Source organism: Hyaloscypha bicolor (assembly GCF_002865645.1).
Source record: "Hyaloscypha bicolor E unplaced genomic scaffold K444scaffold_117, whole genome shotgun sequence".
In the NCBI taxonomy this organism is placed as follows: domain Eukaryota; kingdom Fungi; phylum Ascomycota; class Leotiomycetes; order Helotiales; family Hyaloscyphaceae; genus Hyaloscypha; species Hyaloscypha bicolor.
This window is the reverse complement of record NW_020194619.1, coordinates 1616411-1639178: the sequence shown is the minus strand read 5'-3', so window position 1 is coordinate 1639178 and position 22768 is coordinate 1616411. Positions and strand designations below refer to the sequence as shown.

Below are 22768 nucleotides of genomic sequence, written 5' to 3'. Positions count from 1 at the left end.
AGGGAGCTTCCACCGAACTTGTCCCTTTGTTTCATTCTCACTGAGCTTCGAGAAGCGAAAGAGAAGGCAAATCTTACGTGACAACAATTGCCTATGTATGCGGAGTTAATCTCAAGTAACAGGCACAATCTCGGACGAGAAGAGTTCAACAGCCGTCCTCTCCGACGACACCGAAGCGAATAAGGCATCCATACGCTTCAGGTACTCCAAACCCTTCGGGACTGCAATCACTACCTCGCAAGGAAAAGGGTGGCACAATGGCTGTGGAGTTTTATACTTTCGACCCGGATGGCGACCTGCTGCTCATACTTTCGAGACCTCCTGATGATGCGGAAAGCGAGGATGGAGCGGGTGAAGAAGACACCAACAACACGCCTGCTGGAAGTCCCACCGATGAAAGGATTGGTGAAGATGCTGCTGAGAGTGCAGATACACATCCAGATACAGGGGCGTCTGCAAACTCTGCTGGCTCTCCCAGTCTCGAGGTCGACCCCACCCCCGACGAAGACGAGCCAGACAGAGAACCAGCCATCGTGGTACATATGCTTGTCTCGTCAAAGCATATGATGCTAGCTTCCCCGGTGTTCAAAGCCATGCTTCAACACAGCAGGTTTAAGGAAGGACAGAAACTCAGTGCGACTGGAAAGGCGGAAATCCCGCTCCCAGATGACGATCCTTACGCCTTCACGATTATCCTGGACATTATTCATGGGCGGAATAGGCAGGTCCCCCGGGAGATAGACCTCGATTTGTTGAGCTCTATTTCCAAGCTTGTCGACAAATATCAGATGGTAGAAGCTGTGGAGTCCTTCTCCAATGGCTGGATCGACGCCGTAGAAGACCTGCTGCCTGCGGGATATGCCACAACGGAAGACGTTGAGGACGTGCACCGCTGGCTGGGAATATCTTGGGTCTTTGCAAGGGAAGACGAGTTTGTAAGAATGACGGAACTCATGGAACGAGGTTGCTGGGAAGGATTGGCAGAGGACATTGAAGAAGTCCTCCCAATCCCCGGCCTGATCGTTGGTATGTTGCTCACCATGTACGACTTTTGTTGCGTGCTGACATACTTCCAGAAACAATTCTTATGAAGCGCCAAGAGGCTCTTTCTGATCTGTATGCCTTCATTGAGCAAACTGCCAGGAGGTACCAGCAGTCAGAGATCTGTTGTCCACGGACGGACAGTGCCGAATGGGCACTGAACTGTGACTCTCTCCTCCTTGGCTCTCTTCTAAAAAGTGCTTCTTCATATGAGATACTTCCGGTCCCCGAATCTCCATATGGGGACATTTCTTTCGATGAATTGGCCGCCAAGCTCTACAGCCTCAATGTCAGTGCGATCTGCGACAAGATCCGCCCCAGCTTCCAGGCTGGAGTAGAACCAAAACCTGCCCATGGACTCCATGAAGCCATTGAAGAAAGAATTGCTCTTCTAGAAGAACGCCTATCTGGACTTAATATTTTTGAGTTCAAAGGGGAGGAGAAAGGCCCTCGCCCAATTGTTGGCGTATAACATTGAGATATCCTTCATTTTTCTCAGTCTTATCAATGACCACCTCCGGATGACGATATATGCTACTTCCTATCCCTTGGATACTTCAGTTTACTTTGCTTGGTGCGTTCAGAGGACTGAGGGTGATTATAAATGGCGCCTGAAGCTTTGGGGGGGGGTTTTTTTTTCAATCAATTACGGAGATCCATTGAGTTTTGACAGAGACGAGTTGATTTAGCTATCTTCTGCGGTGCCTATTGGCACTGAGTATAGTCTACCAGTCCTCTGTCAGGGACCTTCTTACTTGGGAGGCACAGACCGATATTCTCGCCCTTGAGATTCTTGAAGACGGCTCCATACTCGCGCTTGAATCCAGTCAGCAACAGTTCATCATGTTCATCGCACATATTGTTTCTAAAAGGACTGAAAAGGATGCTGGAGAGCTATTCTTACCTGGGTCACTGAGATGAATTCATTATATATGCTGTCAGTTTTCATTTTCTGGCGAACGAGGTCGCTGACCCCGCCAAGTATTGCATTTACCGTCGTTATTTTGCTGTCCCAAGACACAAATGATGACATGGCTGTGCCATCAACACGGGTCGACTCACTGCTACCGTATGGATCTGGTTCTGTCAGCGTCTGGATCAGGTGATTTTAACGGAGCACAGCTTCGCATCACAACTCACTTTGCATTTTCTTTCCATCAGCCATATTCTTCCACCAAACCATGCCCACAGCGTTGTCTATGAGAACAACTGGGAATACACTGTACGGTGTGATGACATCAACTTCTTGAACTGTTTGATTTGCAATGGAAGGGATGCCGGCGTTTGAGATGTACCCGATGATCTGCCCAGTGGTCGGATCTGTTGAATTGTTGACCGAGGCAAACATCCCTGGTACCTTAGTTACAACAGAATTACAAGTGCGAGCTCTCTCGGCGTTGGTGAATAGACGTCTATTTCTGGGTCAGAGGTCTGCTGAGGAACCCGGTTCTGGGGGAGAGGGGAACAAACTTCACCAAATCAACGTCGTAGTACGGAATTTCCATCACTTTCCACTGTTCGTGGGCTGAGAACCAGAATCCTTTTGAATTGTCAGCACCATTCTGAAATTTTACGAACCATATTTACCTTTCTGGACAGTGATCGGCCCCACTCCTCCCATTTTGTACTCAACACTTACGAGCTGCGGTCTTTTGACCTTCCACAAAACATCCTTGTCCTTCCTCGAGAGGCCACCAAAGAAGTACAGCCACCACGTGAAGAGTTCACCTTCATATGGATCATTCAAGGTCCCACTTCCCTCACATTTGTACGTCTGTCGGGGGTCATTGATGGGGAAGGATTGATCCCCAATATCTGTGACTGCACAGACGACGCCATTTCCTGCATAGAATACCTGCAACCAGTTGAGTGGGGGTTGTAAGAAAAAGCATTGGAGATTTCACTCACTTTTGCTGCTGTCAGCTTTATGTAATCGAGCCATGCTTGCCATTGCCTGGCTAAATTCTGATATTTGCGGTTCGAGCTCGTTTCCATGGCCTGGATAGCACTGTACACTGCCCAAATGAGCTCTCCGTTGTCAAGAGCAGGCACTCGATTCACCCAGTCCCAAGTCGGCTGAATATCCATCGAATCCCCAGTAAACCAGGGGAGAAATCCTCCAAACCCAGGATACGTCTCGTTGAACCGCAAATACGTCTTCAGCTTCAATGCCATGATGTTCATCGCCATGTCCGGCGCTGCTCCAGTGTTGTCAGGCGACAAAAATCGAGCAGCTTGAGGAGATCCGACCATGGCATGAGCGTAGAGCATTATTTGAAGAGCTTCTTTGCTTGCAGCACTAAATGGATGCTTTGCCGTGGCAAGACCAGTAGACTCGTCGAGGAGTGTACCATCGTAGGACATGCCATTGTAACTGTTGTAGCTGACATTGTTTTGATGGAATCTCCCTTCCCAGTAAAGGACATCCGAAATGAAAGGATTTGGGTCATTCAAGATTTGTGCTTGAGTATAGCAGGGGGAGAATCGGCATTTAGGTTGTCCGCCTGGTTTCGCTTGCTGGGGATTTGGGACAGCTCCCACTATCAAAGCGAAACTTAGAGCAGGAAGGATTCGTAAAAGCATTTTTGGTTATGTTGACAATTATAGTCATTGACTTGCCATGCTGCTGGTTGAGACTTTTAACTTCTGCAATTCCGCTTTCCGTGCCTCATTCTCCCCATTTCTAGCGTTCGCAAGTCGGCGACCTTCTGCAAGCCGGTCCTTTTATTCTCTCTGAATCATAGCCAATTGCTTTCACACGGTGAGGCTTTTGACGGGACGAATTACAGCCTTCCATCATCCTAAAGATGGGATGATGTTGAGTTGCAGGTCCAAAACAGGGTCCATCCTTTTGTGGCGTGCGGGGTTGGGGAAGATCCCTGCCAAAACAAGGCAATCGCGTGGTAACCAACAACCTGAAAACGACTTTTCTCCTCGCCCTTTCCCAGTTCCTGGTTACGATCAGCTGTGGCTTATGGGTATTGGGAAGGCCGAGGCGACTGCCATACAGGGTCCATTAGTAACCGTTCCCCGCTGCAGGAAGAAGCCTGCGCGTCATCCACCTCAAGATTCCACAAACGGGCCGTTTAAATCGGATGAACCTTGGAACCCCGAATTATCCGAGATTGATCTGCCTGTGTGGAGAAGTTCGGATAGGCTGGTACGGGTGGAGTTTCTGATTGGGACTCTGGTATGCACGGTGTTCGGTCTTTTCTCTTAATGACCGAAGCTACTTGAGCTCGGGGTATTTCTAGTCTTCATGGGCTGTCATATGTGAGTATTCATGCTATCTTAACATTTTTATTGTGCTTCATAGTCAACCAAGAAACCGAGAGGCATCATGAAGCCCTCACTACTCTCATTGTCAATGCTGGCGGGGTTGGCAGCCTGCCAGAACTCTAGCTCACCTCTTCCAACCACCATCATCCCCACTCCTACCACGGCAACAGCACTCAGCGGAAGCACAGTCGCAAACCCGGCAGCTTTTACCACTGCCCTAACCCTCCACGTAGAAGACCTCTGGAATCTCTTCGTGGGACCCGTTTCCACAGCCGCAGTGAACACCACTGTCTCTGCAACACCAATCCCCACCCATGAGCTGATCCCGCCCCCTGGACTCTTCTACAGCTCTTTTCCATCCGGTCAACAAATCCCAATGGCGAGCAAGAATGAGAGCTGGAAGTTTCCAGCGGGCTTTTGGTGGGGTGTTGCCAGTGCTGCGTATCAGGTTGAGGGCGCTGCGAAGGCGGAAGGGAGAGGGCCGTCTATTTGGGATGTTTTGCTGCATCGTGTGACTGGCTATACGGTTGCGAATCAGACGGGTGATGTTGCTGATAATCAGTATTATTTGTACAAGCAAGGTGAGATTCGGAAGTCTGTTCTGGAGATCCGGTGATTGATTTAAAGATAGATATTGCACGCATTGCTGCTCTCGGGGTGAAGACGTACTCCTTCTCAATCAGCTGGTCACGAGTCTTCCCATTTGGAAATGGTCCTGTCAATGGGCTGGCACTTGCTCATTACGACGACGTTATCAACACATGTATTGAGTTTGGAGTTGAGCCAGCCGTCACTCTCTATCACTGGGACTTGCCTTTGAACCTCCAGAACACCTATGGTGGCTGGTTAGGACCTCAAATCGTTGACGATTTCGTCGCCTACGCCAAGGTTGTATTTGGCCGTTATGGAAACAAGGTCCCTCGCTGGTTTACTGTCAACGAGCCAATTGTATTTTGGTGAGTTCGGGTTCTCCTAGAATACTAAATGTCAGCTAATGTTACCAGTAACAACTACCCTTTACCGGACCATTACTTCACCAACACCTTAATCCCCAAAATCCAGCAGCCATTTTGGTGCGGTCATCACGTGCTCCTAGCTCACTCTAAAACGTACCACCTCGCCAAATCCATGGGAATCAACGGCACAGTTTCATTCAAAACCAACGGCGGGTACAAGATTCCTCTCACGAACTCTAGCGAAGACGCTGTCGCCGTCCAGCGAGCATGGGATTTCAACGAGGGATGGTTCGCCAACCCGACTTTTCTCACCGGAGACTATCCCAAATACTTGAAGGATTTCGTCTCCGGATTCTTACCTGAATTTACTGATGAGGAGAAATCGATGATCAATGGTACCTCTGATGTTTACGCACACGATGCGTATACATCTCAATTCTACATGGCCCCGGATTCCGGAATCCAAGCCTGCACCTCCAACACCTCACACCCCCTCTACCCCTCCTGCGCTAATACAACCTACTCTTACACCACCGCCGACGGCGGCTGGAATGTCGGGCCAGCCGCGGACCCGCTCTCGCCCTGGTTGCACAAAGCGACCGACTGGGTGCCGCTCTTCCTGCGCTACATCCACGACACCTGGCACCCGTCCGGCGGCATCGCCATTACCGAGTTCGGATTCGCGGAGCCGTTTGAAGTGCTGAAGACGCTCAAGGCGGATATACAGTTTGATCCAATTAGGAGTAGTTACTACAGGGAGTATATGGAGGCTATTTTGATGGCGATTAGTGAGGGTGTTAATGTGGTGGGGACGCTGGCTTGGAGTATTGTGGATAATTTGGAGTGGAATTCGGGCTATCAGGATAAGTTTGGGGTGCAGTAAGTCTTCTTCTCCTTCTCCTTATTTCTCCTGTATTCATTTGGGAGGATGAACTATGGTGTGAGGGATACAGCTGCTAACGATTTCATAGATATGTCAACCTTACGACTCAGGAACGCGCCTATAAGGCGAGTTTCTTTGAGTATGTCAATGCATTCAAGTTGTATGGTACAGATCCTGTTACTCCTCACTTTGTATCTTCATAGAACTAGGTTACGGTAGATAGACCTGACCTTTATACTATCATAGCTTTCAAAAGCTTGTGCAGCTCCTTTTGAATGGGTCCTCTCTGAATGTTGAACCTGTGACCATGTCACGTGGCAGCAAAAATTAGACATTTACAGTACAAGCACTTCCCATACTCCAAATCTGTTCTACTCAACTGCAATCAAATATTGAATAACATGTAGTTAGACTGTAAAATCGCCGCGGCTTTAAAAGTCAAGTCATTGCTCGAGCCCTTTCAAGTGTTCATCCTGCAGCGAATCCGCCCCTTTTTTAAGCGAGATACGATTTGAACTGACGTCGATAGAAACCGCAACTTTTTGAGATATTCGAGTGAGGGTATTCGCAGACTCTGAGCGAGCCAATTATAATCGAAGTTAGCGTCCCGCCCTGACCTGCATTACTTCTTTCTCATCCATCGGAAGCCTTTCTCCCCGACGCGTGTGTGGTGGCTTGCTGGAACAACCATATCTACTACCGAACCTGGCCTCGGAATCTGGCCCGCATCTCTTCTTGCTCGTCCACCAATAGCTTTTCAACAAAGCAACGATGTCACTGGCATCTTTCTCTTCCGCGTAAGCCAGGCAGTTGTATAGATCGTCTCTCTTGATAGCAAATCCAGACCTCGGTAAGAGGGTCGAGGATTTGACAGTGTTGGAGACATTAGACCACCGCGGATCCTGAAACACCTCGTTGACGTCGAAACCTAGATTCTTATTTCGCATCTCGAGAACTCTGTGGAGCCCGGAGAAGTTTTTGCTGTCGATTGCTGCGAGGATCCAGGCTCTGCGGAAGGGATTCGATTTCGTTTTTGTTGACAGTAGAAGGTCGATGATCTCGATAGAAGAACTTTGTTCTTTGGGAGTGTGCTTGACTAACATTGCCCGTTCCCATACCTGAGGAGTTGCGCTTGCACCATGGACGTGTATCAATACACCAACGATTTCTAGATTGTTCGACTCAACCGCTGCTTCTAGACATTCGTTGATATCGTTGTGCTTCACGTTGAAGGAGAGAAGGTATTGCACCAGTTCAAGCTTTCTACTAATGCATGCGTAATAGAGTGGCGACCTACCATCTACATTCACGCGATTCGGCACTGCTCCACTTTCCACGAGAGCACGACATATGCCAACGGCGCCGCAAAATACCGCATAACTTAACGGAGAAAGGTGGTCATGCGGATAATTTTCAGCAACGTACATGGAAGACTCAGGATTCGTGCCATGCTTCAACAAAAGCCGTACACCGTCTAGGCTTCCTCCCTTGATTGCTGGAGTCAGGGCGGAATATTCGTTCTTGCGTTGTCCTGGGATTGAGACAGTCGCTCCAGCGTGAGCTCCGTGGTCCAGTAAAAGGCTGGCCATCTTCAGTGCGTCAGCAGGCTCTCGTTGCCAATAAGTACTGCTAATGCAACAGAGAGAATCTCTGTATTGGCTTGTGTTTGGACGTTTCTGCACATTGTTGGTCTGCCCTAGCTGCTGAAGCAGAAATTCGACGGTAGCTAAATCGGTGAATGCAGCAAAACACCCGAGGACCGTCATTCCACTACTTTTGGGACTGGACAGTTCGTCTATGTTTTCAACGAATGACATTGCAGGACTTTCCGCATCGAAACTTGGTTGTTCCATCATCAGGCGCAGTATTTTGCGTCGACTTTCCTCGTCCATTCCAACAAGCGCTGCAACGGGAGACTCGTATACATTGTGAGGCAAGTCTTTGAAACGCGTAGATTTCCACATCTTGTTGAAGTCTGCACGCGGAACGAGTTTCATAGCAATTCCGGTGGCTTTGTGATTGATGGCCGCATACAACGCGGAGGCGGCCGTGTCCCTATTGGCTCCCATTCTCAAAAGGTATTCAACGACAGGTTCATGCTTTACTGCAGCCGCTCGAGGAAGCGCAAGATGGCATTCCTTATTCTTGCGCGATGAGTAGTTTACATCCGCGCCCAAATCTAAAGCAGAAGCAACAAGGGGCAGGTTCCCGGCGGATGCAGCATCCTCGAGTACCTGTGCCAAAGTCTGGAGTAAGAAACCACTGGCGACTTGATCCGAATTCTCCAAGTTTTGTTGCAAAATATTGTGGCGAAGTCCTTTGACACTGAACATCCTCTTCTTTGGCTCTAGAGCAGTGGCGAGAGAGCGTGCTTCAGCGTCGCTAGCTGAGGTAGTGATTGATGTATCGATCTCATATATACCGGGTGATGGGTGAAAAGTTGTATTTTGTACACCCACACGGGCGGCGTGAGTTGGCAATGAATTATTTTTCGTCCACCTTATTGGTACAATCTCGGGAAGTGTCCGAGAAAATCGGTCAGCTTCCTTCTCTGCTCCTTCGAAATTAACTTCTTTTTCCCGCGATTCGACACTTGGCTCTTTGAATGAATCCCGTTGGTGCATCGATGCCGTTTGAGCTGTTGAACTTTTCTCGCTACTCTCTGCCATCAGTTTTGAGTACTGTTCTTGGGGGCGTTCTGTAGCGCATGCACTACAAGCAAGGTATTCCACGGGGTTGTGTAGGGTGCAGGTACGGCAAACCCAATCAGAAACTGTCCCGCGAGATTCCTAGATTCGAGTTGTAGTGGGGAGCTCTTTCCAATCCCAGATTGATCAACTACTGTTGACTTCACATCATTGCCAAATATTACCACAGCTGGAGGCGTTGGATGGTAAAAAGCTAAAGAGTATTCGGTAAAGCCGTCTGCGTAGGGGTGATCATTGCCTACTGCTGTCTCAGAGCTTTTGTTGAATTGGGGGAAGATACTATTCTCTTCTGTGCAACGTCCTGCTCGACATCCTCACTGACGGCAAAGACTTGCAAATTCAGAAGAGGAGTTTTCTGAGGATCGAGCGAAGTTACTTCCCCACCGGAGGATCTTACTTGCGCGGGATCTGCTTCATCGCGATTTGAAAGCCTCTCTTTGAACGATTCGTCATCAAGTCCAAGCTGCCTCTGAAGACCAGCAAGAATTATCAAGAACTCATCCTTCTTGAGAAACTCTTCTCTGGGTTCAACTGACGATGAACATTCAAAGGTCGCGTTGAGAGCCTGCAAAGCATCATTAGAGTCTTCATATACACAAGCTGCCGAAATTTTGCCCATCCAGGAAAGAGAACTCACATCATCCCAGAGAACTCCCAGAACCTCATCCTGCAGTGCCGATAACCGCAGCACTTTGATCGCCACGTTCTCTGTCTTATATCAATTATTGAAGTCACAGAAAGAGGTGTAATTTAGTTACCTGAAATGAGGTATGGCTCTGAGCAAGACCGATCGAAGATGGACTGGTAGATCCTGTACCTGGTAGCGTTTATTGTCCTCGGTTCTCCCCCAAGGCTGTATTTAAGACAAGAGTCAACTGTCTCGGCTCGAGGGCGGCGGAATGGATTGCGAGCCGATTGAACAGTATATCTAGGGGGGAGCACGGCTTCCATGGTATCTGCTGTGAAAACTTTGGGAGCTCCACTATCCCGCTATCTTGAAGTTCCGTCGTCTTGAGATTCGGATTGTCGTTGCTGGCTTTGCTGAAACGTGGGAGTGCTTCAGGGGAGCATTAAGGGGTATGATGACAAATCATTCTGTTGTTGCTGGTGTTGGAAGCACCCTGGCTATACTGTACGCTATTTCAATCCATCCTAGGCCCAATGACCGCTTGTTGCCGCCCTATATGCTCGGGGAACCCCAGAGAAGAGACCTGCCTGTCCAAGCAAGCAAATCTCGTGATCGTTCGAGAAAGCTGTACCCGTTCAAATCAGGCATGCTTGCTTTCTTTCTTACTTTCTTTCTTTCTAAATTTTTTTTACGCCAAAAGCATGTGACAAGGGTCAGGTGAGACGCAATGTAAATGCTGTCGGTCAAGGTGTCAGTAACCTGGCTTCCATGGGAATCTAGTACATCGATATTTATGCCTGCGAGTAAATGGCCGCGCGTGATGCAGGAGGTTCTAGAAGTAGAAGATCTCGATGGCCGGGATTCAGAATTCATTATTTGGATCAAGTTATGGGTTTTGTGCTTGACGGGGGTATAATGCAGTGAAGAAAGCTTGATGTGAGATGAGGATGAAGAGATGTCGTAGAGGTCTCCTTCTTTCGCCTAGCGTAGCCTTGCCAATCAGCTTCGGCTGAACCCTATTTTCGCCACCTCGAGCAGTTCCCCTCTTCGCTATCTATCATGAACAGCAAGTTCCTCAACCTGAAAGTGTTTGGCATATGGTCTAATTCAATCGAGTAGGACACCTGAATCACAACTTTGTCTCCTCGTGTTCTCGAACCCCTCGAACCACACTGCACGGGCAGTGCTCGACCGCGATCCCGGTACCCAACAGCAAAACAGAACAAGTTGGCGATAACATCTTCCATAAATATATGGACAGATAGAATTATTCACCGTGAGGTGTTAGAATGGCTGTCGAACTTCTGTCCTTCGATCCGGATGGAGACCTGCTGCTGGTGCTAGCTGACAGCAACGAGAATGACGACTCGACGGGGAGCGATGGGCTAGACGGCGGAGCAATCGAACAGACAGCAACTCAATTGTCTCTTCCGGACATGATTGCTTCTACGACGCTATCCCGTTTCGATGGCGATTCTATTGAATCACCACCACCAGAACTTGAATCGCCAAAAGCCCAGAAAGAAATACATATGTTGGTGTCATCAAAGCACCTGATGCTTGCATCTCCTGTTTTCAAGGCGATGTTACAACATAATAACTTCAAAGAAGGAGACACACTTCGCTCGTCAGGTAAAGTCAAGGTGGAATTACCGGATGACGATCCTGCAGCACTCAGAATTCTGCTCGATATTATCCATGGACGCGTGCGACAGGTACCCCGCCAAGTCAACCTGAGGATCATGACAGAATTGTCGGTTCTCGTTGATAAATACCAGATGCTAGAAGTTGTTGAGCTGTGCGTTGAGCTCTGGATGAGCACTTTGAAGTCGTCTGTGCCTATGTTCTTTACCGCTGACCTCCTAGCCTGGTTAAACATCTCCTGGGTGTTTGGGTTAGCGGACATATTCAAGCAAATCTCCCGGATTGCTATGCGTGGGAGCACAGACTTATTTGGGGCCCATGAGTCGCATCTTCCGATTCCACAACCTGTGTTTGGCAAGTCTCAGCAAATCTTCTAAAATCAAATCGGTAATCTGACGAATTTACAGCAGCAATCTCGGACGCTCGACGGAAGGGTATTCAAGATGCAATTGCTGTTGTTGAATACACCATCATGAAGTATCAAGGCCCCATGCAGCACTGTCGCACGTTCTGGCCAGGCAATCGAATCAAGAAGAACACCGCATGTGACGGACTCATTCTTGGTTCTTTGTTGAAAAGTGCTTCTGCGAACGGCTTGTGGCCGCCTCCATCCCATCCCTATACCGGGCATACTTTCTCTGGCATCATTACCAGGGCACGATTGTTAGAGATCACCGCCTTGTGCGAGGAGCCATTCTCCCAGTACAGTTCGGGAAACCTCAACATTGTGCCGTCACATGGAGTCAAGCAGTCGATTTGCGCCCAAATGGATGCTCTCGAAGCAAATATTAACGGATTGGACCTCAAGGCGTTCAAGGAACCAAGGAAAGGCCCTTTCAAGAAGGACGCCTTTGTGGAGCACTGGCCAATTCTCCAAACAGAATGATCGTATTTCTCCTTTGCATGGTTTCCCGTGCAGATATATCGCTATGTTGACCAACTCTTTGATCAACAGCGACACGGCACCTTCTATCCCCCAGATCATTGGTTCAGAATCCTCAAGGTCCTGGCAACGGCCGATGTTCAAAATGGATCGACCGGATACCGGCCGCAACAGTACATGAAGGAGGAGTAAAGATCCTCCTTTGTTTGATTCATGGTTCAAACAAGATTGTAAGTAAGTCCACAGCAAACGCTTTTACTAGAGCCAGGGAAGGTCGAGCTATAGCAAATGGCAGGGGGCTGAGTCGTCGAGGTCCCTTTCCCCATCACCAGCAGCCTCGCCCCGCGGCGCTGGGACAGGACCCCCCGCCTGAGACACGGAGTTTCAGTTGTATTTATATACCCACCAATGTCAGCCAGGTATTTTGGCTTGCTTTCCAGAATGTATACAATTGTATTTTCCATGCAATGCTCTTCGCCAAGAACTTACGTGGTACGTTGCAAGAGTAATTAATCATCTCTCATACCAGACACCATCCACTCCCCATACCCTCGACAGCAACAACGCCCTGATAATTGCACTCGCCTCCCTCGCCCTTCCCGTTTCCCCATTCCTCCGCGGTAACTTGGCCGCACCTTCCTCCTGCTAACTCTATCCTCGGGCGCCTGCCATTTCGAATTGACAAACGCACCCTCAGCAATCCAGAAATTCGTTCCTTGGAGGGAGTTGAAATCGATCGGGGGCGTCGAGCAATCGTCGCCCCGTTATGCCACATATCTAAATCGGAAGGGGAAAAGGAGACCTTTTCGATGTCGGTTCTAGGGGCGGCAGGACCCCCTAAGCTAATGGCGCGCTAGCGCTGTGGGATAGCCGAAGCTGGCCCTGAAAGTCAACAAAACTTCCCTGAACAGCTTCGCAACTGCAAACTACAGCCTCTACGATCGAAAATTCCACAACACTAGGTATTAATCAAGCAATCCCGTTTTCAGTCGCTTACTCATCTCTGTGTAGATGCTCACCGCAATCTCTGCTGCCCAGAGCGCACGAAGTCCACGGAATCGGCTGTGATAGGAGGCTGCAGCCGAATCAATTAACGCAAAGGGGAACTCGCTCTGCGTCAATCGCCACGGCTTCGCAATGCCTTCCACTCGATACACCTTTGATCCCGACGGAGACTTGGTCCTGGTTCTTTCAAAGCCGACGGCAACAACGAATGCGGCGAGCCCACAGACTACCGAGGGGATTGGTAAAGATGCTACCGAAGGTTCTCCTAAAAGCGCTGCCGGTCCACCCAGCAAGAGAAGCAAGAAACGCAAGCGGGAGTTCTCAAAACTAACTGCACCAGCTGGGGAAGCGGAAAAGATCAGTATGATAGTCTCGTCAAAACACATGATTCTAGCCTCGCCGGTCTTCAAAGTCATGCTGCAGCCTGGACGTTTCAAGGAAGGAATGCAGCGAAATGCTGCTGGTCAAATTGAAGTCGACCTGCCGGATGATGATCAAGCCGTAATGGTCATCGTACCGGACATCATACATGGCCGCAATAGTCTTGTCCCCAAGCAGGTTGACATGGAAATGTTGACCAACTCGCAATACTGGTGGATAAATATCAAATGGAGGAAGAAGTTGGATTATGCTCCGATTCTTGGATCGATCACGTTCTCAAGAAAGAGGAACTTCCGAGAGTCCATTGCCACAGCCAAAAGCAGAGCACTCAAAGATGGATGGCCATATCTTGGGTTTTTGGAAGAGAGAAAGAGTTCGCCGCAATTACAAGAGCAGCCATTATTGGTTGCCGTGCCAATTTCACTGATGAGGTGACCGATCTTCCAATTCCAGAGAAAGTCCTAGGTAAGTTTCCCAACTTTTTACATGATTAGAAAAATGCTAACCTTTGAATAGAAATGGTCGCAAGAAACCGGGCGGCAAATATATCCAAGCTATTTGATTTCATCAAGCAAGTCATCGAAAGATACCGAGGAATCAATGTCATTTGTGGATCCGCATATGATGCTATGGTCCTTGGATCTCTTATCAAGGGATTGTCGGCAGCAGGGGTTTGGCCGATTCAGGAGCCTCCATACCACGGTATAACATTCAACGAGCTCGCCAGTGTCATCGCAGATCTCAAGGCGGTGTCACTGTGTGATGAAATAGATTCATATGTAGGTATACCCATCTCCCCGAGCGGCGGCCACGGACTCCACATTTTGTTTTCGTACAAAGCTTTATCTGTTGCAGACAAAGTAACTGGACTGGATATCAATACCTTTCAGAGGAGAAAGAGGTAAGAAGAATACGTTCCCATGCTTGTATGTGCTTATCCTTGAATCGGTTATCTCCCGCTCACACAGATGTCAAGGCCTCGTAAATAAAAATAGGTCTATTGTCATGGCATCGCTTGTGCTTGGCCTTTGAAGTTATGGGTGTCTTACATCTGAATATCTTTGTTCAGGCTCGAATCTGGGATCGAGCAAGTTTGCGGAAGTTTACATCAGAGACACTACACACCGTTGCAGACATGGCAGGAAAAGTCCCGAGATGGCTGGTTTTGGTGGATATCATTGTGTATGGCACGAGAGTACTCAGACAGTTGATACAAGAGCAGGACTAGTATAAAGTTACCTCCCCATGGCTTTAGCAAACTTACACTAAGTGTTTTATCACATGTCGAACTACAACCTCTCCAAAGTTCACAAAATTCATGCTTGAAAAGTCTCAGACTCCAAGCCGGTCAGTTCCGCTTCCATTCTGCAACACAGCTTGTTGTCACTTCCCGTCCCTCACTCCCCCGCATTTTAAGAACATACATGGAAAATCCATAGAAGCGATGAAAGTGGGAGAGTTGAATCTCCGGTAGTTTGCGCTTCACTCCACTACGCCCGGTGGCACACTTGCCGGGGAAAATATATCCTTGGAGAGAACTCGACAGAGAGGCGTGGAATAGCAGGAACAACTGATCTCAGTCCTGATCTTCCGTCACGGCTGCAATCTGCAGGCCCGGCTGACTAAAACTTCCTTGAGGTGCGTCAGGATATAAACGATGGAGAAATCATGGAGGTTGCATGAAAAGGTGGACAAGGTGAATGGCAACCGCAAGGTACGAGAAGCTCAATTGTTACTCCCTCCTACCACAACTGACGCAAACAAATCATACCAGTACTCCTACTAGCCAGGAATCAGAGTCTCTTTCTCAGCCGAAACCCAATCCCGAGAAAGATTCCTCACTCTTCCATCAAATCAAGCTCTCGTCAAACCTGAATGTTCTCTCGGCCTCCAGTGCTATCTTGCATCACTCCTTTTCTCTTGGAAATTTGATCGGCAGCCAAAGCACCTCTAGCCCCGCTTGTCTCAGAACTGTCGGACTGGGAATACTTGATTCTTTCTCATGGCAGTAATCGTGTTCGTTTTCGGATTAAAAGTGCAGAAGTTCCGGAGCTCGCCCAGCGGGTAATCGTAGAGCGCGGTGATGGCTTTGCTTTTTGTCTCCTAAGATTCAGCGCGAGGAGCCGAACTCGCCGTTCCTGGAGCTCAACTCGGGTGGTCGTCGGATAGGTTGGTCTCCGGATCACGCACTTTTGGTGCCTTGGTCTGGATTGGGTGTTGGTTGTACCAAAGTTGGCTTGGGCATCTGGGCTGGTGATACCATCTCCGATAGGGCGCTGGCTACACGACCACGATTTTAGGGGACTCTGGTGGAGGGAGAGTCGAAGAGAGACTGACACCCTTCGCGAGATCAATCTCGCCACTATCTTCCTCGATGGGACCCCACATCCAATACGCGGCCCGCCAACCCGCCAATTTTCCCATCCGTTCCCCCAAGACCAGTAAAAGCTCGCTTGCAAAGCCATCGTAACTACTATCATGGCGGTGAAGTACAGTGCAACAAGGCTATGCATACACCAGCGACAGTCGTGTACCGGTTATAGAGAGTCATCATGGCTGGCCCACAGATGGTCACTGTGAATGAAGTGTCCAGGTGTGTGTCAATTACTTCGATGGTATTGAGTCCAAGATAGAGTCGGAATCCGAGGCCGGAGAGTCAGGTGGCTGGGCGAAAGTCTGGCGCAGCATTGGTTCGATTGCACGAGATAGAAGGGCAAGGACGGGAGTGCCGAGTGTTGCAAGTTCGATTGGTGCCATTTTGGGTGGCTCTTGTGCCTGAAAGCCTATGGAGTAAAAAATGCCGAGAGATTTTCTATTGAGTGTTAGTCTAGATCAAGGAGGTATTTGTTTCATGGGCAGTACCTGTTATTATTGGTGTGTGATTTTTGTGGCAAAACTAAAATGATGAAATTATCGCAGTATAGAAGAAAAGACTATATATAATTCAGTCCAGTCCATATTAATACGGCCAGGACACTTCTAACTTTGGGATCCCTAACCTTGGATCCTATTCTTCGGGCACCGAGACCCTTCCGGCACAAGTCGGGTCCGCAAGGTGATTCAGATATTGCAAAAGTCGTGAAGTGTGGGGAACAAAAAGTAGGTGAGCACGTAAGAGAAACGCTTGGGGACTGGTCTAGTATAACGAACCCGAGCACCCTCTATGATACAAACAAATAACCGTACAGATGCCATCTCATCTCAACATATCTACATCTACCATGAATAGTACTGCCTTTGAGCAGTGATAGGTCGATTCGGCAGTTGCACCCAGACTTTCTTGTTCTTCTCTTTCTCCTCCCGCTCGTTATGGAGTCGAACCCGGGTAGCTTCTTCCTTCAAAATGACAGTTAAACCTACATTTGTTAGACCTGAACATTAATAACCGGGGAGACGCTTACTTGTAGTTCGATTCTTCATCACATTGATCCGACCTCTTGCTCGATAATCCGGCTCCTCTGTATACCGACCCTTGCCACACCAAGCCTGAGAAACATACAGCCTGGTCGGATCATCAACATTGACACGCTTCCCATCCTTCGTCTGAATCTTGACGGGACTGAAATCTTTCTTCCCGCCTAGACCCATACCTCTCTTGACAATTGCCTCGTTCTTGGCATGCTCAAGATGTTCTTTAACCTCCACCGCAACCTTTTTCGCTGAAAATCGCATCTGAATGATAGCTTCCTCGAGAGTCTTGCCAGTAATCTGCTTCGCCAAAGGAACAAGCTTCTTGACCGAAGTCTTAAAATCGTGACTCTTAGACAACAGCTCTCTCTCCTGCCTCTTCAACATTTGTGCCCTTGACAGTCGACCCCGTTTAACAATCTCCCTAATCACCATCTTGCGCTCCCATCGTCGTCGCCCCTCTGGATCGGGATCCAGCGCAGCTGCCATCGTTTTGGGATCTCGCGCAAGGAGCTGCTCCTTCCCTTCTCCATTGCCCGCAATGTCTATCTGGTTCGGTTTCGGACCAGCGATTTCCTCATCCTCGAAAATGGATGATGACGCGAGATCGCCCTTAATTTGTTGTACCTGCTTAGGTTTCCGTCTCAAGAATTCTTCTGTCAAGGGATTCTGAGGCTTCGCCTTGGGATCAACGTCGGTGCCTTTATTCTTCAGCATCCATGCTGTTCGTCGTTGGATACATGGTAAGAGGAAGGGGAGGGATGGATTCGACGAGAGAGCAGTGGTTGCTACTGCTCGCCAATTAGCTGTCTGGAGCATCTTCGGAGGGCCATTGATACATACCCTGCCTCACAACTCGCCGCGATGGCAGGTTCAAGCTCATTGTGATTGTTGATGCTGCTCTGCTTCTCATTCGAGGCGTCGAAGCAAAAAGTTGTCTTCGATGCTTGTGATCACGTGCGGCCTCACCGCCTTCCTTTTTCGGTCGGCATTACAGCTCTGGCGCAGATCTAAAAGAGTATGTGAGGTGAGGTCGATAACTTTTTAATTCACGACTGCTGATCCGTGACTCCTTTCCTTTCCTTGTGTTGCATTCGAAGTATCAACTTTGAAATGGTAACTCCGCTCCTCCACGATCCACCTGGCCTTCGATTATTTACTTCTGCGTCTTTAGATAACGCGAACACCTGACTGAACCTTCGTCATGACGGATCCTGTTGGAGAGGACGGATGGCTTGCTCTGGTCGACGAGCTCAGCAGGACTGCTGGTGATCTGGAGCAGAGAGTTGGAGTTGTAGAGCAATACAAGCGCGCCATCGCTGCAGAGCCGTGGTCGAACAAGCTTTGGCTGGCATATTGTGAATGGGTCTGGTCCCTTCATACCGACTGCCAGAATGCCGACGCGGGCTGGCCAGAGGAAGAACAAATGCTTGGACAAGAACTGTTCGCGCTCGAGACTGCGACAGATGTATGGCAGCAAGGGGCCCAGGCAACTCAATACCGCCTGAGCGACAGCCACGAGCTATGGAACAGATGGATGTCGATCGAACTGGAGCAGGTTGCAGCATCCCCAGACGAGCAGAAAATCGAACGTGTCCAACAGCTGTTCCTCGATCGTCTGCAGGTACCGCAAGCGGCGTGGGATGAAACCTCGCAAATGTTTTCTACTTTCATCTCGAAATACAAAGAGGCTGCTTGGGAGGCTACGATGGTCGAGACAACGAAGCTGGCGAAGACTGCGAAAGACCTCTACAGCCACCGAGAAACACACGAACTGAAGCTCCAAAGGGCGGTAGAGTCTGGTCAAGAGGAAGCCGTGAGGTCTGAGATGAGAAGCTACTTGGAATGGGAGTTGGCCCAAGCTTCAAAACGAAACAAGAAAGGCGTTCCTACCAGTCCCTTGATTCTCTGTGTCGCACTTTTCGAACGAGCATTATCATCCACAACCCTGGGCTTGGATTCCGCTGTCTGGGATGACTACATAGTCTTTCTATCGACCTCGAGAAGAGAACTTCAAGACTCACAACTGCCTGCTATTCTGCCAGTTATCCAGAGAGCCACGAATCACTGTCCTTGGTCAGGAACTCTCTGGTCCCGGTATATTCTCTGTGCCGAAGTAGAGAACTTGCCTTTCGCGACTATGGAGCAGATCAAGCATGCGGCTACAAACACGAGAGATTTGGATCGTGATGGAATGGGCAGTGTGGTCGAGTTTTATATCGCTTGGAGTGGCTATCTGAAACGCCTTACCATGGTAGATGGAGCTACCGATGAAGATGTTGACGTGGCGGAGATGGGGTTGCCCACTGCGCTGGAAGATGTCCAACAATGGGGTAAAAGACGGCATGGCAAGGAGTGGAAAGGCGACCCACTTTTCCGTATCGAGAGGATCTTCATCCAACATCTTACGCAAAAAGGTTCATTTGAGGAAGCAAGAGGTATCTGGAGAAAACTTGTCAAGACACACGCCGATAGTTACGAGTTCTGGCAACAATATTATGTCTGGGAGATGACCGTTCGAGTTTCAACCACACCGCCCGCGAACGCCACCGCAGTACTGATTCAGGCGATACATCGGAAGACGTTAGATTGGCCAGAGAAGATGATGGAAGTCTACGTCAGACATTGCAATAATTACGAGGACGCGGTCGGGCTAGTGAATGCACTCAATTCTGTTCACCAGCTCTCGAAACAGGTTGCAAAGAGACGTGAATATGAGGCTGCTCAGTATGCTCAACCCGAAGTCCTAGTTGAGGAGGTCGTCGAGGGCGAGTCCCCATCCGGTGTATCAAAAAGGAAGCGAGAGTCGGAAGACACTGATGGTGCTGCTTCAAAGAAGGTGAAAAGTGAAGACCAGGCTGCTTTACGCGAACAGCATTTGAAACGCGATCGTGAGAATACGACGGTTCTGGTCACGAATTTGCCAGTTGAAGTAACCCAGAACAAGACTCGACAATATTTCAAGGCGTACGGTCATATCAACAGTATGACTTTGAAGCCCGAGCCCGACAAGCTTTCTAGTACAGCTTTGATAGAGTTTAAGACACCGGAAGAGGCGCAATCTGCTCTCCTACGAGATGGCAAATACTTCGTCGACAAGCAAATTCAGGTCACTCCTGGCACAGGCCTGACCCTCTACGTTACGAACTTTCCACCTACCGCCGATGATGCGTACCTCTGCAAGCTCTTCAAAGATTGCGGTGAGATCTTTAGTATTCGTTGGCCAAGTCTCAAGTTTAATACTCATCGAAGATTCGTCTACATTTCATTTAGAACAGTCGAGGCCGCCGCAGCTGCCACACAGCTTGATGGTCAACCACTTGGTGGTGTCTACAAACTTGTTTCGAAGTACTCGGACCCTGCCAACAAAAAGGATCGTGAAGGCGCCATGGCAGAAGGCCGAGAAATTCACGTCACGAGTTTGGACACCGGCCTCACCGAGGAGGATCTGAATGAAGTTTTCTCGAAGTATGGGAAGGTTGAAAAAGTCAACATCCTGAAGACTTTGACAGGTGCAAGCAAGGGTGCCGCTTTTATTGCTTTCGAAAAGAAAGAGGAAGCAACGGCCGCGCTGGAACTTGATAAGACGAAGCTGAAGTCTAGGGTTCTCAATGTTGAGATGTCTGTTGGCAAGAATTTCAAATCCTCCGCTACCAGCCTAGGAAAAGCATCATCAGCATCGCCAGCCCCGGAGGCAGATGGTGATTCGGTCTTGTCGCCTTCTCCAGCACCCGAAGGCTATCAGAAAACTCATGCACAGCATGCACCATCTCGAACGGAGATTACGAATCGAACCGTCACTCTAATGAACATCCCAGACACGGTCAATGATGCTCGAGTTCGCGCTCTTGCAGAGACTCACGGCGAGATCGTTAAATTAGTGCTCAAGCCGGACCACCAAGGTGCCATCGTAGAGTATGCCGATGCAGCATCAGCTGGCAAAGCAGCACTTGCTCTGGAAAACCACGAAATTGCGCCGGGACGCAAACTTCGCACAGGCGGAATGAAAGATTTATTTGCTGAGAAGCCGGAGATCAAGAGTGATCGGATTCAGACTGGACAGGGCAAGAAAGCCCCGCCTGCATTCATACAGCCCAGTGCTCCGGTTAGGCGACCCGGTCCAGGTGGGCGAGGAGGCTTGGGTATCAAGAGGGGACTGGGATATTCTGCAAAGCCTACTGCTGCGGCGTCTAGCTCAAGTGCTACTTCGGAGGAGGGTGTTAATACAACTGGGAATGAGAATAAGAAGCCGAAGAGCAATGCTGATTTCAAGGCTATGTTCGTGAAGGGAGGAACGCAATAGCTCGCATGTCCGCTGTAAATTACGAGAATAATAATTTTCTCTATTTTTGCGATTGCAAATAACGATCTGTCCATGGAAATGGAAATCGACAATGACAGTCAGTGTTGGTATCATGTAAAACGCCCATCCACCTCCCCTTTACCAACCCGCCTAATAGGAGACACCAGCGTCTAAACCACACTCGATGGCTCCAGCGCCGGCTCATTCATTTTTCTGCCAATCTTCTCTTTCAACCCCTCCTCCTCATACCCATGATCCATCTCCCGTCCGTGCCTCTTCTTAACACCCGCCAAAACCCAAAAATTATAAATCACAAACAGACAACCCGTAATCACCATTATCGCACCGGACACAATCGCCGTCACTCGAGCCGTAATCGACCATGACCCACCCTGCTGAGAATATACATTCGTGAGCGTGGAAATGAGGCCGGCGAGTGAGTTAAGGCACCCCGGCATGAAGATCTTATTCAATAGCCACACGAAATTCTGTCTCCAGCGCCACCACAGCCAAATCATCCCTCCCGCACCGATACCGCAGCAAACACCCTGGGTAACGGGGGAGTTAGCATTGCTAGATTAAGATTGTTTCGGGAGAGGACATTGTCTTAGGATAAAGTCATGAAACGGCCCGTAATAGGAAAGGGTTTCTCCCCCAACACCTACAGCTATGACCAGCAACTGCACGTGCTTGATACTCTTCAACACCTCGGCTGCGGTGTGGTTACCGTTTATTTTGTCGGATGTTGACAAAGAGGTGAATGTTCCCGGGAAGATCACGAAGCCCGCCAACAGGATCCAGGTGAAGAATGAGGCGAGGATGTTGTGTAGCCGTGGGATCGTGTCGAGTGCGAGCAGCATGTCCATGTAGCGTGTCTGTACGCTGTTTTGACGGTTAGGGGCCCCAGGACGGGGAGGTGTGGATGTGCGTTGGGGGGAGGAGGAGGGGTGGGAGGTGTGGAAGGGGAGGTGAGGCAGGACATTGTGGAATTTTGAGGCGGTCGTGGAGGAGGGTGGGGACTGGGCTGTTGTGCTTCGTGCTGGTGCTCTGTAGGTTTTGTCTTGTGGTTGAGGACGAGATATGGGGAGTGTGTTGGAGCGGCCCATTTTGTGAGGTAGGAGAAGCGAACACTTGGTGTCTCCCAGATGAGAAGAGGGTTGGGATTTGTATTGTGCAGAGGAAATCAATGGAAGAGTTTGAGTCAGAAAACAAGACGAGCAGTCATGAAGTACTGAAGTATAATCGCAATGAATAATAAAATAAAGAAGAGCAAACTCCAACATGCGACTTGCAAGTTTGTACTCCCCTCCCCCTCCACCCCAGAACCGGATCCCTCCCTTGTCCCTCAAAAGCCAATCCCCATGTCTCATCCGCTTCCCACAATCGCGTCTCGGAGCACGCCTTGTATTGAGTGCTCTTCTGGTCGATCTCCACTGTCATCCAATAGATGTGTCGTCAGAGAAGAAGTTGAAGCAAGTAACAGGATGTCCTCGCGCCTGGCTTCGGGTGGCGCGTGCGGCCCCTGTCATCAACCCCTGGCGCTTGACGATGCGCGATGACGACCCTGAATGCAGGGTCAGGATAACAGAAACAGCTGCATGGGAACTTGGTCTTGGAACTTTTTGGAGAACTGATTGTGGTGATCATGC

At 49.3% G+C, this 22768-nt stretch overlaps 11 protein-coding genes across 11 annotated transcripts; 5 read left to right on the top strand and 6 right to left on the bottom strand.

The window, feature by feature from the left end:
- Positions 1-257: 257 nt before the first annotated feature.
- On the top strand, positions 258-1513 carry K444DRAFT_632349 (uncharacterized protein; the record flags this gene model as incomplete). The annotated part of the gene is made up of 2 exons (XM_024883468.1): positions 258-1026; positions 1077-1513. The coding sequence occupies 2 exons, from the start codon at positions 258-260 to the stop codon at positions 1511-1513; spliced, it is 1206 nt and encodes a 401-aa protein (XP_024734120.1).
- A 233-nt stretch (positions 1514-1746) lies between these two features.
- On the bottom strand, positions 1747-3661 carry K444DRAFT_594089 (putative GPI anchored protein; the record flags this gene model as incomplete). The annotated part of the gene is made up of 6 exons (XM_024878333.1): positions 2950-3661; positions 2629-2896; positions 2512-2581; positions 2182-2453; positions 1946-2118; positions 1747-1857 (listed from the first exon to the last, which is right to left on the bottom strand). The coding sequence occupies exons 1-6, from the start codon at positions 3622-3624 to the stop codon at positions 1747-1749; spliced, it is 1569 nt and encodes a 522-aa protein (XP_024734119.1). The 5' UTR covers positions 3625-3661.
- A 720-nt stretch (positions 3662-4381) lies between these two features.
- K444DRAFT_534905 (glycoside hydrolase family 1 protein) lies at positions 4382-6362 on the top strand (the record flags this gene model as incomplete). Its single annotated transcript, XM_024875242.1, has 4 exons — positions 4382-4901; positions 4952-5276; positions 5325-6155; positions 6248-6362. The coding sequence occupies 4 exons, from the start codon at positions 4382-4384 to the stop codon at positions 6360-6362; spliced, it is 1791 nt and encodes a 596-aa protein (XP_024734118.1).
- Positions 6363-6568: 206 nt separating this feature from the next.
- K444DRAFT_49300 (ankyrin) lies at positions 6569-9142 on the bottom strand. Its single transcript, XM_024873230.1, has 2 exons — positions 7457-9142; positions 6569-7354 (listed from the first exon to the last, which is right to left on the bottom strand). Exons 1-2 carry the CDS (start codon positions 8826-8828, stop codon positions 6759-6761), a joined length of 1968 nt encoding a protein of 655 aa, XP_024734117.1. The 5' UTR covers positions 8829-9142; the 3' UTR covers positions 6569-6758.
- Positions 8967-9932, bottom strand: K444DRAFT_49294 (uncharacterized protein). The gene is made up of 3 exons (XM_024873229.1): positions 9626-9932; positions 9505-9575; positions 8967-9432 (listed from the first exon to the last, which is right to left on the bottom strand). Exons 1-3 carry the CDS (start codon positions 9816-9818, stop codon positions 9106-9108), a joined length of 591 nt encoding a protein of 196 aa, XP_024734116.1. The 5' UTR covers positions 9819-9932; the 3' UTR covers positions 8967-9105.
- A 629-nt stretch (positions 9933-10561) lies between these two features.
- K444DRAFT_49244 (uncharacterized protein) lies at positions 10562-12333 on the top strand. Its single transcript, XM_024873221.1, has 2 exons — positions 10562-11493; positions 11547-12333. Exons 1-2 carry the CDS (start codon positions 10785-10787, stop codon positions 12023-12025), a joined length of 1188 nt encoding a protein of 395 aa, XP_024734115.1. The 5' UTR covers positions 10562-10784; the 3' UTR covers positions 12026-12333.
- An 826-nt stretch (positions 12334-13159) lies between these two features.
- K444DRAFT_632344 (uncharacterized protein) lies at positions 13160-14272 on the top strand (the record flags this gene model as incomplete). The annotated part of the gene is made up of 4 exons (XM_024883467.1): positions 13160-13620; positions 13722-13873; positions 13925-14187; positions 14264-14272. The coding sequence occupies 4 exons, from the start codon at positions 13160-13162 to the stop codon at positions 14270-14272; spliced, it is 885 nt and encodes a 294-aa protein (XP_024734114.1).
- Positions 14273-15408: 1136 nt separating this feature from the next.
- On the bottom strand, positions 15409-16213 carry K444DRAFT_665624 (uncharacterized protein; the record flags this gene model as incomplete). Its single annotated transcript, XM_024887092.1, has 3 exons — positions 16017-16213; positions 15746-15881; positions 15409-15714 (listed from the first exon to the last, which is right to left on the bottom strand). The coding sequence occupies exons 1-3, from the start codon at positions 16163-16165 to the stop codon at positions 15409-15411; spliced, it is 591 nt and encodes a 196-aa protein (XP_024734113.1). The 5' UTR covers positions 16166-16213.
- Positions 16214-16281: 68 nt separating this feature from the next.
- On the bottom strand, positions 16282-17720 carry K444DRAFT_665623 (ribosomal protein L22). The gene is made up of 3 exons (XM_024887091.1): positions 17660-17720; positions 16810-17607; positions 16282-16764 (listed from the first exon to the last, which is right to left on the bottom strand). The coding sequence occupies exons 1-3, from the start codon at positions 17697-17699 to the stop codon at positions 16625-16627; spliced, it is 978 nt and encodes a 325-aa protein (XP_024734112.1). The 5' UTR covers positions 17700-17720; the 3' UTR covers positions 16282-16624.
- A 300-nt stretch (positions 17721-18020) lies between these two features.
- On the top strand, positions 18021-21119 carry K444DRAFT_632341 (uncharacterized protein; the record flags this gene model as incomplete). The annotated part of the gene is made up of 1 exon (XM_024883466.1): positions 18021-21119. One exon carries the CDS (start codon positions 18021-18023, stop codon positions 21117-21119), a length of 3099 nt encoding a protein of 1032 aa, XP_024734111.1.
- A 257-nt stretch (positions 21120-21376) lies between these two features.
- On the bottom strand, positions 21377-22060 carry K444DRAFT_512798 (uncharacterized protein; the record flags this gene model as incomplete). The annotated part of the gene is made up of 2 exons (XM_024873499.1): positions 21377-21667; positions 21785-22060. Coding segments are annotated over 2 exons (567 nt in total), but the record flags the coding sequence as incomplete, so codon positions are not given.
- Positions 22061-22768: the final 708 nt, after the last annotated feature.